This window comes from Microplitis mediator, chromosome 6 (genome assembly GCF_029852145.1).
Source record: "Microplitis mediator isolate UGA2020A chromosome 6, iyMicMedi2.1, whole genome shotgun sequence".
NCBI lineage: Eukaryota > Metazoa > Arthropoda > Insecta > Hymenoptera > Braconidae > Microplitis > Microplitis mediator.
In genome coordinates this window covers 22,618,073-22,637,381 of record NC_079974.1, presented here as the reverse complement: position 1 = coordinate 22,637,381, position 19,309 = coordinate 22,618,073, and the positions used below count along the sequence as shown (strand labels likewise).

Genomic DNA, 19,309 nt, shown 5'->3' with positions numbered 1-19,309 from the left:
TCATTCTTATTGTTATTATTATTATATTAGTATTTATTATTCATTTATTAATAAATCGATGGCTAATGATAAATGTACTGATTCATTAATATATTTTCAACGAACATTCGACTCGAGATCGCAACGATCTTATCATGGTTTTAATTACAATTACTATTATTTGTTGGATATATAATTATTGTTGTTATGATTAAATAGCAGAAAAGTTGCAATGGAAAATTTACTTTCGTCCAGTCGTTTATTTATTTTAATATTTAGAACAATAAGACACTCATCAGTTTTATATTTTTACTTTTATGGGAAATAAATAAATTACAATTCATTTTTTATTCATTTATTTTTTTTTTAATTGTTAGACTATTTCGATCCTCAGGAATTGCTTGGCATGGTGGAAACAAGCTTGCAGCAAATCCGGAAGGTCGTAATGTTCCGCCGCGCATATCAAGCCCGGGATGTTGCTGCAAGTCAGCGGACATGACCCGGTATGCAAGTAGTCCAATAGTATTCCGAATGTTTCGGGGTCGAATTCGATTATGTCGAACTGCAAAAATTTTTTTTATAAATTTAAGTTATCGCTTATTATTATTAGTCATAATGAATCGATAGCGTACTTCAGTTTGTGCCAATTTCGCACGATCGACTTTCTGGGCGTCAGCACAAACACTCAGTCTTGGTACTGCGAGAGACTGGGCTGCTTTTTCTTTCTCTTTTGCTTCTTTATCTGATGAAAAAAAATTTTATATTCGATCAGCGAAAAAGTCACAGAAATTATTAGTGAAAATTTTTATCAGCAGGAAATTTCGATTTTTCTTTCATGGAAACTGAAAAATTAGTAGATAATTGAATGCGATCGATTGTTTGCTGACAAGTGAGTAATTTTCGGGTGACATATCATTTTAGGTGAGTAAAAAAACGACGCATTTGATTACAAGCTTCAAGAAGTTTAAAATTCCAGACCAGAATTTATTGACTTTGTTTTGACTTCTATTGTAGGATAATAATTCGTTACCTATCGAAGTTTACATTTTTTTTGCCATGACAACCGTGCAAACGTATGCAATCCTATATGCGTGTAATGCACTTCTCGATAATTGGCGGAAAAGTGACACGTATATCGCGTACATCCTCTTGCAAATAGACACGTATCCTTAACAACAAAAGCTATCGAGTGGGCACTCGAGTAAATTATCACACTGAGTCATAGTTAAGAGTATCAAGTCCTACTATCCAGACGTGTCAGGACGAGCATCCATTTATTGATTTTACTCAAAAATTCGTTAAAATTAAATAATAATTAGATAACTTTAAATACTTTAATTATTCAAGAAGTAATAATGCAGTGGACAAAGAAAATTATTTTGTGTTTTTTATTTGTGAGTGTCAGCGACTGCTACAACACCAAGATGTTCGATTTATTGCCATCAAATGATCATCCGATTTTTCACAAACATACGGTAATTTATTTATTCTTTTAATTTTTATCTGAATAATTAATCAATTGGATGATTTATTTTTCAACAGTGACAGTTGCTGGAAATGTGTTTTCCCAATCAACTGAATCCTGTGGCCATTACCGCTGACCTGATTGATGTTATGCACGAGACTCAAAGAAATGAAGCTGTCGACTCGTCTCTTGTTGTCATTGACAAGAATTTCAAGTCTAAAGCGATCAAAAAATACTACCCACGGCACCCTACTTATGTCCTATCGACCGACTCAATTGACCAACTCCAGACGAATATCAATGAAATAAAATCCAGTGAAATTTGGAACATCGCTTCAGTGATTGTTGGAATAGGAAAAGATTGTGACCGCGCATCGAAAGTTCTCCAGATGATTTGGAAAATCGAGGCCTTGTCTTCTTATTACGTATGTCAGCATAGTTTAAGCAACAGGACCATGATCTACACCTTCAACCCTTACACGGATCGAGCCCCCAAACCCTGGAAGAAAGAGAAGATTGCAGACAAACCAGATGACAGATGGACATTGTATAGACAGCAATTCGTCAATAGTAAGTTACTATTGATTAATAGTAGGTATATCACGTCCCTAAGCCAGGAAGTTAGATTTCCTGGCTTCGCCTCGGCCATAATATCACATACATTACGGCATCCAACTTTTTGGTTGTGGGTCGTATACTATTTTTCTTGATCCTCCGCCAAAATTACGATTAACAATAAGTTTATTAATAGTTTTTATCATACAACCAAAGCCATTAATTTTTCTCAACCGACAATCGATTCTTGGAAAAGTTTAACAAAAAAAATTCAAAATAACGCTCAATTATATTTCCAAATATACTTTTAAAATGTTTAAAAACCATTTTAAAATTTAAATTTTATTCTATAAAATTTTAAGGGTACCCCGTTTTCCCTAATCTACTCAGTTCTGTCCCCTCCCCCTTTCCCTACTACTAAACTCAATCATTCATAATTATTAACGGTGATTGATTTTTTTTCTGTAGACAAAAGCATGTGTTCCAGTCTTACTTTCGACAAAACTAAATCGTTAGATGGGTATCCAATAAAAGGCGCTACGAGTACCACCTTCGAAGATAAGGTAATGACTGGAGAACTTCCTACTGAATTTTTCGATTCCAGACCAACCATGTATAGAACTTTAGACGATCTTATTGCTGCATCAAATGTCACATTGGTTGCTTATCTAAAGAAAACTGATGGTGGTATCGACCCGGTCCTTTCATTACTATCAAATGGAACCTATGACATGATTATAATTTTCCAGCCTACGGGATTTTTCGCCCCTGGATCTGTTGACGTCGCTTCGTTGTATTTTGAAAATGGCTTCATTATAGTAACAAAGAAACAGAGTATCATACCGGCAATCGAACAAGTAGTCGATCAAGTATTTACTAAACAATCGATGATCATGTCCTCTGTTATTTTGATCTTCATATTTATGATGATTCTGCTGAATCTCAAGTTCCAATTCGGCGCGGCTGCTCTAGATCTCTTGGCATTGATTCTTAACATGGGAATATCGACTCCCATGGATAGGTTATCAATGCGCATCACTCTTTTGAGTGCGGCTCTCTTTGTTATGATTTTCAACCCGGCTCTACAGGGACAATTAGCTGCTGTATTGACTAGACCAGGTACTAAAAATATTGAAACTTTACGGGATCTGCGTGACAACAACTATGAGGTTCACTACAATTCATATATTCATGACTTGCTAGTAGATATACAATTGTGGTCAAACGATTCTTTTGACGTACAATTATTGTCGTGTTCGGATAATCTTGAAAGTTGCAGAGAAAGGATTGAGCAAAATAATTCAGTTGCTTGCATCATATTCGATGCTTTTCTTGATGATATAAAATCTAGTGACGAGTTTCATTTTTCGAAAGAGAAATTGTTTAAAGGACAAGAATGGCTCGTGGTTCGAAATCAATGGCCGTTGAAAAAGAAGATCGATGAAGTAGCCATGAGACTTGTTGAGTCTGGTTTTATCGAACACTCGGAAAGAGAGAATGTGTACAAGAATTATGTGAGGAAACAAAAATTGATTAGAAGAATTAAGATGCGCGAACAAAATGACCAATTGGATTTCGAGGAATTTGAGTTGTTTTTGTTGTTTGTTGTACTCAGCGTAATTTGGCTGTTCCTGATTCTCCTTATTGAGATAATTTGTAAAAAGATGCAGGACTACCATGAAAGACGTCTGCGCGAATCGAAATTGAGAAAATTGATAATGAGAAGGAGAATGGCGACTGCCTTTAGACAAATGGCTTTTTTCGCCGAACAAAATTGATTATTTTAAATATCACGTGTGCTGTGTTACTGTGCGTGTTTATTTATCGATTGCTGTCGTGTGTTGCTTAAATTACTGGCAATATCGCGTTTCGTTGACATTCTATCAAAAGACCTATTAACCGTCGAAGGCACAAGGGCGTCAAAAATTTTCTTTTCTATAATTTTCACTTTTTTTTCTTCGAATATAAAAAAATCCAAATTTTTGTTTTCTCACCAATTCAATTTTGGGATTAATTTTTTTACGTCCTTATAGATCCTGAGTATTAGAAGGGCATATAAAAAATTATATCAAACAAAAAAGAAAAAAAATTATCGGTAGATTTATTGTACTTTAGATTTTATTTTTGGTGATGTAAATTTTCTAAATTCACATTATGAGTTTTATTTGCCTGGAAAAATAAAGTTGCGTAAAATATGTAGGTCAGTTAATATTTTCTGCAAATTGATTTTTCTAAAAGCGACAATGTTGTGGCGGGAGAGATATTGACTACAAAAATACAAAACTGCAAAGCGGACGGACACGTTTCCTTTGCCACCACGTCAACAGGAATTTATTTTTTTATTTATTTTATTCCGTTAGTTACAGCCTGCATAATATACGTGGCCAGTAACTATTCGTTTAAATTGATTTTTTTCAAAGCAAAACCATAATATATAAAAATGTGTTGGCAAACCGCGGATGGACACGTATCCTCTGCAACCACAGGAAGGAAAACACTATTTGTATGTTCATTTTATTCCGTCAGTTACAGCTGAAAAATCGAAGATAACAGACGCGTATTTAACCTGCATAAATTTATTGATTTTGAATTTATTATTTTATTAAATAATTATTGCACCAAAACAATGACAATGCAGTGGACGAAGGAAATTATTTTGTGTTTTTTATTTGTGAGTGTCAGCGACTGCTACAACGCCAAGATGTTCGATTCTTTGTCATCAAATGATCATCCGACTTTTCACAAACATACGGTAATTTATTTATTCTTTTCATTTTCATCTGAATAATTAATCAATTGGGTGATTTATTTGTCAACAGTGACAGTTGCTGGAAATGTGTTTTCCTAATCAACTTAATCCTGTGGTCATTACCGCTGACCTGATTGATGTGATGCACGAGACTCAAAGAAATGAAGCTGTCGACTCGTCCCTTGTTATCATCGACAAGAATTTCAAGTCTAAAGCGATCAAAAAATACTACCCACGGCATCCTACTTATGTCCTATCGACTGACTCAATTGACCGACTCCAGACGTATATCAATGAAATAAAATCCAGTGAAATTTGGAACATCGCTTCAGTGATTGTTGGAATAGGAAAAAATTGTGACCGCGCATCGAAAGTTCTCCAGATGATTTGGAAGATCGAGGCTTTGTCTTCTTATTTTGTATGTCAGCATAGTTTGAGCAACAGGACCATGATCTACACCTTCAACCCCTACACGGATCGAGCTCCCAAACCGTGGAGGAAGGAGAAGATTACAAACAAACCAGATGACAGATGGACGTTGTACAGACAGCAATTCGTCAACAGTAAGTTACTATGATTAAAAACTTTTTTATCGTATCTGCGCTGAATGTTGGAATTTCTGCCCTGTTTAGAGAGAAGAATGTTGTTCTTTTTTTTTTTGAGAAAACAAATGATAAAATGTAGCGCATGCGCCATTCGTCTCAAAATCAGAGGCAAAAATTTAAACTTTCAGGTGCAGATCTAGTGAATGATAGTATACACCAAGGAGGAAAGTAACCTTTAGCAAGGGTAGGCAATTATATACGTGGGTTCAAATGTCCGATTTTCTTTCCCTGATGTGTAATATACTACTTAAATAAATCATTCATAATTATTAACGATGATTGTTTCTTTTTTTTTTGTAGACAAAAGCATGTGCTCCAGTCTTACTTTCGACAAGACAAAATTGTTAGATGGATATCCAGTAAAAGGCGCTATGAGTACCTACGGGAAAGATAAAGTAATGACTGGTGTACCTCCTATTGAATCATACGGTTCCAGACCAACAATGTATAGAACTTTAAAAGATCTTATTGCTGCATCAAATGTCACATTGGTTACTCATTCAAAGAACATTGATTTAGTCTCTGTCGTTTCATTATTATCAAATCAAACCTTTGATATGATTATATTTTTCCTTCCATCTGCATTTTATTCCACTGGATATGTTGATTTCGCTTCATTCTATCTGGAAAATGGCTACGTAATAGTAACAAAAAAACAAAGTTTTATACCGGCAGTCGAGCAAGTAGTCGATCAAGTATTCACCAATCAATCGATAATAATGTCCTCTGTTATTGTGATCTTTATATTTATGATGATTCTGCTGAATCACAAGTTCCAATTCGGTGCGGCCGCTCTCGATCTCTTGGCATTGATTCTTAACATGGGAATATTGACCCCCATGGATAGGTTATCTATGCGCATAACCTTCATAAGTGCTACTTTGTTTGTTGTGATTTTCAATCCGGCTCTACAGGGACAATTGGCTGCTGTATTGACTAGACCAGGTACTAAAAACGTTGAAACTTTACGCGATTTACATGACATCCATTATGTTGTTTACTACGATCCGTTTCTCGATAAGGAGCTGATTAGGGCACAATTAGGATCAAACATTTCTTTGGACAAACATTTTATTCCAGAACTTTTCGATTTTCGGAAGTGCAAATCTTTGATTGGGCAAAATAATTCGATTGCTTGCATCATATTCGATGCTTTTCTTGATGATATAAAATCTAGTGACGAGTTTCATTTTTCAAAAGAGAAATTGTTTAAAGGACATGAATTTCTCCTGGTTCGAAAACAATGGCCGTTGAAAAAGAAAATTGATGAAGTAGCCATGAGACTTGTTGAATCTGGTTTTATAGAACACGCAGAAAGACAAAATGTGTACAAGAAGTACGTACGGAAACAAAGATTGATTAATAGAATTAAGATGCGCGAACAAAATGACCAATTAGATTTCGAGGAATTTGAGTTGTTTTTGTTGTTTGTTGTACTCAGCGTAATTTGGCTGTTCCTGATTCTTCTTATTGAGATAATTTGTAAAAAGATGCAGGTCTACCATGAAAGACGTTTGCGCGAATCAAATATGAGAAAATTGATAATGAGAAGGAGAATGGCGGCTGCTTTTAGACAAATGGCTTTTTTTGCCGAACAAAATTGATTATTTTCAATATCACGTGTGCTGTGTTACCGGACGTGTTTATTTATTGATTGCTGTCGTGTGTTGCTAAAGTACTGATTATCACTAAAAAAATTACTTCTCCCTGACAATATCGTGTTACCGATGTCGTGCTTTGGAAATATCTGCCAACCGTCGAAGGCACAAGGTCGTCAAAAAAAACTTTTTTCCTCTAATTTTCACTTTCTTTTCTTCAGAGCATAGAAAATCGAAATTTTTTTTTCTTCTCATCAATTCCATTTCGCTTTAATTTTTCTTACTTCTCTACGGGTCCCGAGTATTAAAAGGACATAAATAAAAATGATATTGAATAAAAAAAAATTTTTTAATGCTCTCTGACATCTATGACTCGAAATGTTTTATTATAAAAAATTAAACAATTAATTTCAGAATTATGAAATTTTTAAACCACAATAATCCAAGTGTTTCATTGTTTATTTAATATGTCGCGTGATACCGAGGAGGGGTGGGTAAAACGGACCACTCAAAAAATTTTTTTTTTTCCACAATTGATTTTATAAGTGTCACCCATGCTTCTTATCACCATTTTTAAACAATTTCGAATGATCAAAAATTGTTTCTTACGTTTTTCGGGGATGGACCGCTTTGCCCGCTTGGGAAAAAAATTTTTTCGAAGGCTTCTGGAAATTTGGTTAAATGACCTCAAATGAAAGTCAAAAAATAAGATCCGAAGAATTTGAATCCACAAAAACTCATTACTTATTTAGTGGTCCCGTTTTGCCCACCCTTTCACTATTTTATTATTAAGAGTAGAAAATTTGTTGTATTTTCTTATTAATATTTTGTGTAAAATTATTGTCAATTTGTTGAAGCACAAAAAATTATAAATGCGTATTAATAAAATTTGTCGAATTGAAAAATTAAAAATTCATGCAATTACTAATTTTTATTCATGCATTTAATTATTATTTACATTCAAGTCTAATTCATTTATAAGTCATAAGGGCAAAAGAACTCACTGCTGCAGTCTTGGGAAGAAGTCCACCGTTTTCTGTCTTCAACCTGCAGAGTATTGCTCCCGTGTTTCCTTATACTCCTCCCCCACTCAACGGTGATGGTTCCGAGTCTCGAGAACGCTCTTTTCACCATCGGCGACGAGGGCACACTTTTGGGCCTAAACATATCGCAGCCAGTATCTCACAGAAACGGTTAAACGGCACCTCAGGGTACGTAGTACACTTTTTTTTTTTTTTCACAGAAGTCAATTAAGGATCGGGGACAGGATTGTTTTGAAACAAGAAATTCCTTTTTTGACATACGTATTTATATATGTACGCAGGTACACATACACATTTTTTGTTTATTCATAAATATATGTATATCAATATACATAAACAGTAACATCACAGTGGCTTAATGTGTATACAATAAATAATAAGTATTTTAATTGTCAATACATTCGATCAAAATTATTGTAAAAATAATACTTCTTTTTTTTGCAACTCAAAATAAATGAAAAGGAAAAAAATTTGGCTGTCAAAAGTTCAAAATAATGACGAAAACATTAAAAATTTTAAATAAAAAAAATTATGTTACTGACAGCCTAAAATTAATAAACTTTTTTCCTTATTATTATCCAATAATTTCTGTGTTTCAATATAATTTATTCAACAGTTTTGTAAAGACGGCAATAGTTGGACAGTGTCCATTTTTCAGGAAAAAAAAATTTCATATATATATATATATATATTTTTTTTTACAATATAGTTATTATTACACAAAGTTTCGATTTATCGAACAATACATGTGATGTGAAGCACATTATTTATTTACTCCCATATCATTTATATATTTATATACAAGTATGATAAAATATAGTCGGAGATACAAAGACAGTTCAAATATATATATGGGTATTATTTTGTACTGATAAACTATAATTAATTTTTTCTTCAAGTTTTATCATCGTCATCATCATCATTCTTATTGTTATTATTATTATATTAGTATTTATTATTCATTTATTAATAAATCGATGGCTAATGATAAATGTACTGATTCATTAATATATTTTCAACGAACATTCGACTCGAGATCGCAACGATCTTATCATGGTTTTAATTACAATTACTATTATTTGTTGGATATATAATTATTGTTGTTATGATTAAATAGCAGAGAAGTTGCAATGGAAAATTTACTTTCGTCCAGTCGTTTATTTATTTTAATATTCAGAACAATAAGACACTCATCAGTTTTATATTTTTACTTTTATGGGAAATAAATAAATTACAATTCATTTTTTATTTATTTATTTTTTTTTTAATTGTTAGTTTCCGTAAGTTGAGTCCATGGATCAGCGAAACGAAAGTCATTTATTTATAATTTTTGTTAATTAAATAAATTTACAAGTTCAATTGTACTCGATATGATATATTTTTAGTCACTTGCTGACTATAAGAATTTTATAGTCAAGTTGTCGATTCAAAAACCAAAACGGGGAATTTTTAAATTTAACTGAGTAAAAGCGGGAGAGTTGGGCTTTTTTTAAATTTATATTTTTAATTATTTAATGTAGAATTTTTAACATCGACAAAAAATATATATACTATAATTAAGTTATGAATTTAATTGGAGAAAAATAAAATAAGAGTTTGGGAGAGGCGGTAGATTTTTTCGAAATTAATATCGCTGAGGATTAGACGTCTATATATTTTTAGCTGACTGGTCTCTATTGCAGCAGATATTTTTTAGTTACAGTTTAATCCTATGGAAAATAAAAAAAAGTGAGGGAAAGTCGGCTGTTGGTATTAAAAATATTCAACCCGTTTTCGTCAAGTGATTGATCTCTTTTAGATTTTAATCCACTCGAAATTTAATTTTCAAAAGTGAGGTTAGCGTCGGTCGGCCATAACCTACTGCTTATTAAATGTCGGCGTCTCTTCCTCAGCTCAAGTCTTCCACTTTTACCCCAATTTAAATCAAGAAAAATTTTATTATTTCCCATTAGAATTTTCACAAAAAAAATTTAGTCACGATACTTATAGTTAAAGATATATCCCGATAAAAAATGATTTTGTCTGATTATATATGAGTATATATGAGTATATATGATTATATATGATATCATATATAATTATATATAATCATATATGGAATTATATATGATTATACATGGTTATACATGGAATTATATATAATTGTATATGAACCTATATATAATTAGATCTGATCAGACCTGGATGATGGAGGCTAGGTATAATCATATATAAGTCTATATAAGATCAGGTCTAATTATACATAGACATATATAATTAGATCTAACTGATGAAGGCTAGATATAATCATATATAAGCCTATATATAATCAGGTCTAATTATATATAAGTCTATATATAATTAGATCTGATCAGACCTGGATGATGAAGGCTAGGTATAATCATGTATAAGCCTATATATGATCAGGTCTAATTATATATAAGTCTATATATAATTAGATCTGATCAGACACGACTGATATAAACTTATCTGTAGTTATATATATGTCTATATATGATTAGATATGATCAGACTTTAATGATATGAAACCTAAAAATATCTAATTATGTATAGAGGTCCAATATATATATTTAACATAATGTGACAATTTTAATATTAATGTCATTTAATTTTTATTTTGTCAGCTATCAATCAAACTTAAATCCCCATTACGTAAAAAATGTTCAAAGGTTTCGGCAGAATTTTAAAAGTATAAATAGATATCAATTTATATATGGATATTTATAAGTTTATATATCTATAGATAAAAAGATTTGATTATAACTATCTAATGAATTCTATTGTAATTTATATACAAAACCAAATCCATTAGGTGCATTATTTACGTAGGATGTATCAATTTCATTATTTGGGTTAAGTAATGCCATAAATTTTCCTTAATTATAAGTGCATAGCAGACGAGAGGACCAGACTACTATCAAGCCATTACCAGAGTTAAGCAGCATCGACGTGGGTCATTAATTGGACGGGTGACCCCGTATTATATTAATAGTTTATTGATAGTAATTTTAATTTTTTTTGTAATTTTAATTTAACCAACATTTATATTAATGAAGACAATAAATCTTAATTAAATCACTTAATTAATAATTTACAGATATTTTCAATGAGATTTTAAAAATGACTATATTCATTCATGCATGATTATATCTAATCATATATGATTATATATGATCAGGCCTGGCCAATTTTCAGATCTGATTATATATGGACTTATATATAATTATATATAATTATACAAAATCTTTTTTTATCGGGATATTAATATATGTATATATGTTTATTAAATAAAATTAATAAATTATTCAACAGTCGAAGCAGGTTTAGAAGAATCGAACATTGTTATTTTATTATATTATTTATACTTTACTTATATATTAATCCTGCTCTGATAAAATTCCTGTAAAACTGTTACATTTTAATAAACATCATCAATAATTAATAATATCAATAATATCTCATTTATCAACGGGTTAGTTAATTATCAATAATCAACAATAAAAACAACACAAATAATTGTGTAAACTAAATCATTGCGATTTAGTATAAAAAATATCATTATTTTTCGCAAACTATAATTAACAAATAATTCAAACTTTTATTATCATTAATTATTAACGTTTTTACTCATATTTTTTTTTCTTTATAAAATTAATTCGGCAACACATCGCACGATGTCTACTGCGTTTGTTACTTATAATTTATAAATTTAGTTTTTTAACCAGACTATTAAAGATACAAAATCTACAATAGAAAAACAGAACAGATTTCAAATATTTATTTCTCCAGACACTCAAATGTTAACGAATTTTTATTAAAATTCCTTAATACGTCACTTATCATAATAATAGTTAATATGCTTTATATTTATATTAATATATATATAATAATATTTATGTTCATCATTATTATTATTCAGTTATTTCATAAATTTTATAGGGGAATATTTCTTTTACTTTTATATTTTACAATACTATTTATTATTTATTTATATAATACAGATTGTCATTATTGGCGTAACCATCTCTTTCATATATTTGTCTTACATATATTTATAAATCTATCATTTTTACTTTTTATAAAACAACTTCATTTTTTTTTAAATTAAAAATTCTAAGGCGGGAAACGGGACTGAGATTCAAAAAAAGAGCAGATTTTTGTGGTTTTTTTTTTAGTCAGTACTTTCGTTATTAAAATTTTCAAAATTTGTGACCTTATTAAGCATCAATTCAAGAATATTCTCCTAAATTTTCAAAGAAAAATATTGAAAAATGTGCCAGTAGTAGAGGGGAGAGACGAGTCACCTCAAAAAAAAATCTATGCCGTAGGCGGGATAATTCACGACTGCCTCATCTGAAATAAAAAAACCAAAAAGATTTTTTTTGTGCATAAGTTTATCTTAGATTTCAACAAAGGATTTTTTTTTTTTTTTCAATTCCTACTTATTTTTTAATTAATCAAAAGGAACAAATTGAGGCGAAAATCATAATTTTTTGGTTGCACCTTTACCAAAAATTCAAAAATGAATATTTTGTTTATTCCGACGTTCAAATCCAAGATAAACTTATTTACCAAAGAAATCTTTTTGGTTCCAGATGAGGCAGTCATGAATTATCCTGCTTACGGCATATACTTTTTTTTGAGGTGACTCGTCTCTCCCCACTACAGCCACGACAATTGATCCCCATGACAAAACGTCCACAGACAAAAAGTCCCACGACAAAATCTCCAAAAAACCCAATTACGGTTATTTTACCCCGTAATTTTATTCAGAGTAACAACTCTAATCAAGAATTGATGTCGTGAGTATATGTAAAGATAATGACACATAAACCGCCATTTTTTTATGTCACATCGTTTCGAATAGAAGTCCTCAGGATCAACCATCAGACGATCAATTGTCCAGGGGATATTATGTCCGGGGATCAAAACGCATGGAACCGACTCGTCTCTCCCCACTACCACTGGCTCATTTTTCAATATTTTTCCATGAAAATTTAGGAGAATATTCTTGGATTGATGCTTAATAAGATCACAAATTTTAAGAATTTTAATAACGAAAGTACTGACTAAAAAAAAATCACAAAAATCTGCTCTTTTCTTTTGTATCTCAGACCTCTTTCCCCTTAAATGAGACTTAATTTTGGGTCAATGGAGTGGAAATTTTCATATAATTTTTTGCGTCAACATATACAAGGATAAAAAACCAACACATATATGTTACAATGATCATATTTAATTACCATCCATATCGCGTGCCAAAAAGACGCATAATTTTTTTTTCATCGCCAATTGATTAGTAAACATTTTTTACGCTTGAAAATCAAACATTGTTTTCCCAAAGCTTAAAGGGCGCATGTCTTTAATTATGCGCCCTTTTACCTTTTGGCACGCGATATGCTAATAACACCCGCAGCTGCCGTATTTTGTCGCTTCATTTTTCCCTAATTTAAATTTTTACAGTAAAAATAATAAAAACCTAATTTCGAATAAATAAACTTTTTACAAAATTACCCTACAAACTTTAATTATAACCCTCGGCCTATAGGTCAATAAAAATAATATTTATCAAACTATTATTCATTAGATACAAAATATAATACTCAAGCCACCCAGTTATTTATAAATTATTTACTTAACGAGGATACTCGATATGTTTAGTGTGCGTTCGACATAAATAAATTTTACAACAAATAAATAATTATTAATAAAAACATTTTTGAATTAATAATTATTTATTTGTTAATGTAATTTTAAATACCATAGTCAAAACTTTCCTGATTTTGTATCCTCTTCTGATAGTCTTCCAAATAAGTGTCGACGTTCCGATAAATTCCCGAGTTTGCTTGGAACATCAGCGTCTCGAGGATCCGTTCATTCTTGATCGCCTTCGATGGCAGGACGATCTGTAACACAGAGACGTCAATTAAAAAAAAATATCCAAATTTCGCCCAAAAAAAAATAATAAAAAAAAACTGACCCTTATTAACTCTTGCGGCGTAATTCGGTACAACTTCAAGTCCTTACTCAGTCGCTCCATTATGCATTTAAATTCATGTTTCGCGTCGACTTTCGACGCCTTCGTTTTTATTCTGTGCTTCGCCCAGCTGAGCATGGCCTCAAATTTTTTAATCTCGACAACCTCGAGCCCACGGCACATTATCGTCTGGACCATACTCTCGCTGAGGGTGAGAAAGTGCGGGCTCTGGAATAATTGGTAAGCGCGAGTCTCGACGAACGCGAGGATCATGTTGACCAGTTCTGAGGCAGAGGTGTAGCGCCAGTAGTAATTTTCCAGGGCACAGAGCATCACGCAGACTATTTCGATCCTCAGGAATTGCTTCGCATGGTGGAAACAAGCTTGCAGCAAATCCGGAAGGTCGTAATGTTCCGCCGCGCATATCAAGCCCGGGATGTTGCTGCAAGTCAGCGGACATGACCCGGTATGCAAGTAGTCCAATAGTATTCCGAACGTTTCGGGGTCGAATTCGATTATGTCGAACTGCAAAAATTTTTTTTTATAAATTTAAGTTATCGCTTATTATTATTAGTCATAATGAATCGATAGCGTACTTCAGTTTGTGCCAATTTCGCACGATCGACTTTCTGGGCGTCAGCACAAACACTCAGTCTTGGTACTGCGAGAGACTGGGCTGCTTTTTCTTTCTCTTTTGCTTCTTTATCTGATGAAAAAAAATTTAATATTTGATCAGCGAAAAAGTCACAGAAATTGTTAGTGAAAATTTTTATTAGCAGGAAATTTACTATTTTCTGTCATTGGAACTGAAAAAATTAGTAGATATTTGAATGGGGATCAGCGACATATTATTTTAGGCGAGAAAAAAAACTACGCATTCGATTTGAAGCTTCAAGAAGTTGAGAATACATTTGAAATTATTTCTATAGAAACTATATATCCAAAATTTTCAAGCCAAAAAATAATAAAATTTTTTTTTGACTGAAAAGTGGCGATAAAAGGGCTAGGTAGTGAACACTTAAAAATTGTTTATATTGAGTTGCTTTAAAGTTCTATAATTTCATTTAAAAATGAAATACTATGGCCGAAAACCGGGGCCGGCTCAATCAATCGGCCAATTTTCGGCCTGTTTATTCAGAGTAATAAAATTACGGCCCTTCTTCGGGGAATTTTCGGCGAAATATTTTTACCCCAGGAAGTTTTCGTCCGTAGAATAGTAATTTAACTATTATTGGATTGTTCGGAGTTTTAAAAAGTCTTGGATAATGAGACAGGCATTCAAGGATTGCTGATGCAACGATTATTTTACCTCTTTCCAGACCAGAATTTATTGATTTAGTTTTGACTTTTATTGTTGGATAATAATTCATTGCCTATCGAAGTTTACATTTTTTTTACCATGACAACCGTGCAAACGTATGCAATTCTATATGCGTGTAATGTACTTCTCGATAATTGGCGGAAAAGTGACACGTACATCGCGTACATCCTCTTGCAAATAGACACGTATCCTTAACAACAAATGATATCGAGTGGGCACTCGAGTAAATTATCACACTGAGTCATAGTTACGAGTATCAAGTCCTACTATCCAGACGTGTCAGGTCGAGCATCCATTTATTGATTTTACTCAAAAATTCGTAATAATAAAATATCGATTAGATAACTTTAGAAACTTGAATTATTTAAAAAGTAATAATGCGGTGGACAAAGGAAATTATTTTGTCTTTTATATTTGTGAGTGTCAGCGACTGCTTCCACACCAAGTTGTTTGATTCTTTGCCATCAAATGATCATCCGATTTTTCACAAACATACGGTAATTTATTTATTCTTCTAATTTTTATCTGAATAATTAATCAATTAAATTGTGTATTTTTCAACAGTGACAGTTGCTAGAAATGTGTTTTCCCAATCAACTGAATCCTGTGGCCATTACCGCTGACCTGATTGATGTTATGCAGGAGACTCAAAGAAATGAAGCTGTCGACTCGTCCCTTGTTGTCATCGACAAGAATTTCAAGTCTAAAGCGATCAAAAAATTCTACCCACGGCATCCTACTTATGTCCTATCGACTGACTCAATTTACCGACTCCGGAAAAATATTAATCAGATAAAATCCAGTGAAATTTGGAACATCGCTTCAGTGATTGTCACAATAGGAAAAGATTGTGACCGTGCATCGAAAGTTCTTCAGATGATTTGGGAGATCGAGGCTCTGTCTTCTTATTTTGTATGTCAGCATAGTTTAAGCAACAGGACCATGATCTACACCTTCAACCCCTACACGGATCGAGCCCCCAAACCCTGGAGGAAAGAGAAGATTACAAACAAACCAGATGACAGATGGACGTTGTACAGACAGCAATTCGTCAACAGTAAGTTACTATGATTAAAAATTTTTTCATCGTATCTGCGCTGAATATTGGAATTTCTGCCCTGTTTACAGAGAAGAAAGTCGTTCTTTTTTTCTATGAAACAACAAATGATAAAATTTAGCGCATGCGCAATTCTTCCCACAATCAGAGGCAAAACTTTAAACTTTCAGGTGCAGATCTAGTGAATGATTTATACAATCATCTAGATAATATTCACTACTATTGGATTAATGGTAGAAGTTTTACCATAACTAGATAGTAGTTTCTATTATGTAATTCTCCGAGTGTAGGCAATTATACACATGGGTTGAAATGTCCGACTTTTCTCCCCTGATGTGTAACATACTACTTACATAAATCATTCACAATCATTAACAGTGATTGTTTATTTTTTTTTTTTTATTTTTTGTAGATAAAAGCATGTGTTCGAGTATTACCTTTGACAAGACTAAATTGTTAGACGGATATCCAGTTAAAGGCGGTATAAATAATGTTGGGGAAGATAGGGTAATGACTGGTGGACTTCCTACTGAATTTTTCGATTCCAGACCAACAATGTATAGAACTTTAAAAGATCTTATTGCTGCATCAAATGTCACATTGGTAACTTATATGAAGCAAACTTATGGTGATTTCTACCCTATCATTACATTATTATCAAATAAAACTTATGACATAATTTTATTGTTCCTGCCACCTGGATATACCTCAAATGAATCTGTTGATTTCGCTTCATTGTATTTTGAGAATAACTTCGTTATAGTATCAAAAAAACAGAGTATTATACCGGCTATCGAACAGGTAGTCGACCAAGTATTTACCAAACAATCAATAATTATGTCTTGTGTTATTTTGATCTTCATATTTATGATGATTCTCCTGAATCTCAAGTTCCAATTCGGCGCGGCCGCTCTTGATCTCTTGGCATTGATTCTTAACATGGGAATATTGACCCCCATGGATAGGTTATCTATGCGCATAACTTTCATAAGTGCCACGTTGTTTGTTTTGATTTTCAATCCGGCTCTACAGGGACAATTGGCTGCTGTATTGACTAGACAAGGTACTAAAAACGTTGAGACTTTACGGGATCTGCGTGATAACAACTATCAGGTTTACTACAATTCTAATATTCGTGAGTGGCTCATCGATACACAATTGTGGTCAAACGATTCTTTTGGCGAACAATTAGTGTCTTCTTGGGGTAATCTCGACAGTTGCAGAAATTGGATTGGGCAAAATCATTCGATTGCTTGCATCATATTCGATGCTTTTCTTGATGACATAAAATCTAGTGACGAGTTGCATTTTTCGAAAGAGAAGTTGTTTAAAGGACAAGAATGGCTCGTGGTTCGAAATCAATGGCCGTTGAAAAAGAAGATCGATGAAGTAGCCATGAGACTTGTTGAGTCTGGTTTCATAGAACACTCGGAAAGACAAAATGTGTACAAGAATTACGTGAGGAAACAAAGATTGATTAATAGAATTAAGATGCGCGAACAAAATGACCAATTGGATTTCGAGGAATTTGAGTTGTTTTTGTTGTTTGTTGTACTCAGCGTAATTTGGCTGTTTTTGATCCTTCTAATTGAGATAATTTGCAAAAAGATGCAGGACTACCATGAAAGACGTCTGCGCGAATCAAAAATGAGAAAATTGATAATGAGAAGGAGAATGGCGGCTGCCATTAGACAAATGACTTTTTTTGCCGAACAAAATTGATTATTTTTAATGTCACGTGTGCTGTGTTACTTTGACGTGTTTATTTATCGATTACTGTCGTGTGTTGTTTGAATTACTGATTATCACCAAAATAATTACTTCTCCCTGACAATATCGCGTTACCGTTGACATTCTATCAAAAGATTTACCAACCGTCAAAGGCACAAGGATGTCAAAAATTTTTTTTTCTCTATCATAAAATTCTACGATTTCGGGCACATTTAGTCATTTCGGCTTTTTTTAGGGGCATTTTCATCCAAATATTTTTACCCGAGAAAGTTTTCAACCGTGAAATACTAATTGGACTGCTGTGATTATTATTTTGTAGCATTCAATTGCTTGACTATTACTCATCTGTAAAACTTTGTGGGATTTTTCGGAGTTCCAGAAAATGTTAATAATAATGAGGCAGGCATTCAAGGTTTGCCGATGCAACGGTTATTTTACCTCTTTCAAGACCACAATTTATTGATTTAGTCTTGACTTTTATTGTTGGATAATAATTCATTGCCTATCGAAGTTTACATTTTTTTTACCATGACAACCGTGCAAACGTATGCAATTCTATATGCGTGTAATGTACTTCTCGATAATTGGCGGAAAAGTGACACGTACATCGCGTACATCCTCTTGCAAATAGACACGTATCCTTAACAACAAATGCTATCGAGTGGGCACTCGAGGAATTATCACACTGAGTCATAGTTTCGAGTATCAAGTCCTACTATCCAGACGTGTCAGGACGAGCATCCATTTATTGATTTTACTCAAAAATTCGTAAAAATAAAATAATTATTGGATAACTTTAAATACTTTAATTATTCAAACAGTAATAATGCGGTGGACAAAGGAAATTATTTTGTCTTTTATATTTGTGAGTGTCAGCGACTGCTTCCACACCAAGATGTTTGATTCTTTGCCATCAAATGATCTTTCGACTTTTCAAAAACATACGGTAATTTATTTCTTCTTTTAATTTTTATCTGAATAATTAATCAATTTGATTATGTATTTTTCAACAGTGACAGCTGCTAGAAATGTGTTTTCCTAATCAACTGAATCCTGTGGCCATTACCGCTGACCTGATTGATGTTATGCACGAGACTCAAAGAAATGAAGCTGTCGACTCGTCCCTTGTTGTCATCGACAAGAATTTCAAGTCTAAAGCGATCAAAAAATTCTACCCACGGCATCCTACTTATGTCCTATCGACCGACTCAGTTGACCAACTGCAGACG

The 19,309-nt window shown here is 32.6% G+C and overlaps 3 protein-coding genes across 7 annotated transcripts in view; 1 reads left to right on the top strand and 2 right to left on the bottom strand.

The window, feature by feature from the left end:
• Positions 1–15: 15 nt before the first annotated feature.
• LOC130670584 (uncharacterized) lies at positions 16–8,118 on the bottom strand. Its single transcript, XM_057473998.1, has 3 exons — positions 7,956–8,118; positions 612–721; positions 16–541 (listed from the first exon to the last, which is right to left on the bottom strand). Exons 1-3 carry the CDS (start codon positions 8,116–8,118, stop codon positions 353–355), a joined length of 462 nt encoding a protein of 153 aa, XP_057329981.1. The 3' UTR covers positions 16–352.
• LOC130670032 (uncharacterized) lies at positions 1,242–7,825 on the top strand. Of its 2 annotated transcripts, XM_057473206.1 has the most exons (5): positions 1,242–1,454; positions 1,522–2,014; positions 2,468–4,751; positions 4,819–5,311; positions 5,654–7,825. In XM_057473206.1, exons 2-3 carry the CDS (start codon positions 1,537–1,539, stop codon positions 3,775–3,777), a joined length of 1,788 nt encoding a protein of 595 aa, XP_057329189.1. In that variant the 5' UTR covers positions 1,242–1,454; positions 1,522–1,536; the 3' UTR covers positions 3,778–4,751; positions 4,819–5,311; positions 5,654–7,825. The 2 variants fall into 2 exon arrangements, with proteins under 2 accessions (XP_057329189.1, XP_057329190.1); XM_057473207.1 differs by having other exon boundaries at positions 1,242–2,014.
• A 140-nt stretch (positions 8,119–8,258) lies between the features above and the next one.
• Positions 8,259–19,309, bottom strand: part of LOC130669474 (uncharacterized) — a 77,052-nt gene continuing 66,001 nt past the window's right edge. For all 4 annotated transcript variants that reach the window (XM_057472410.1, XM_057472412.1, XM_057472411.1 and 1 more), the window contains 3 exons: positions 14,568–14,677; positions 13,975–14,496; positions 8,259–13,900 (listed from right to left, as the gene is read on the bottom strand). In XM_057472410.1, coding sequence (XP_057328393.1) covers positions 13,748–13,900; positions 13,975–14,496; positions 14,568–14,677 — 785 coding nt within the window. In that variant the 3' untranslated portion in view covers positions 8,259–13,747. The remainder of the gene's footprint in view (positions 13,901–13,974; positions 14,497–14,567; positions 14,678–19,309) is intronic.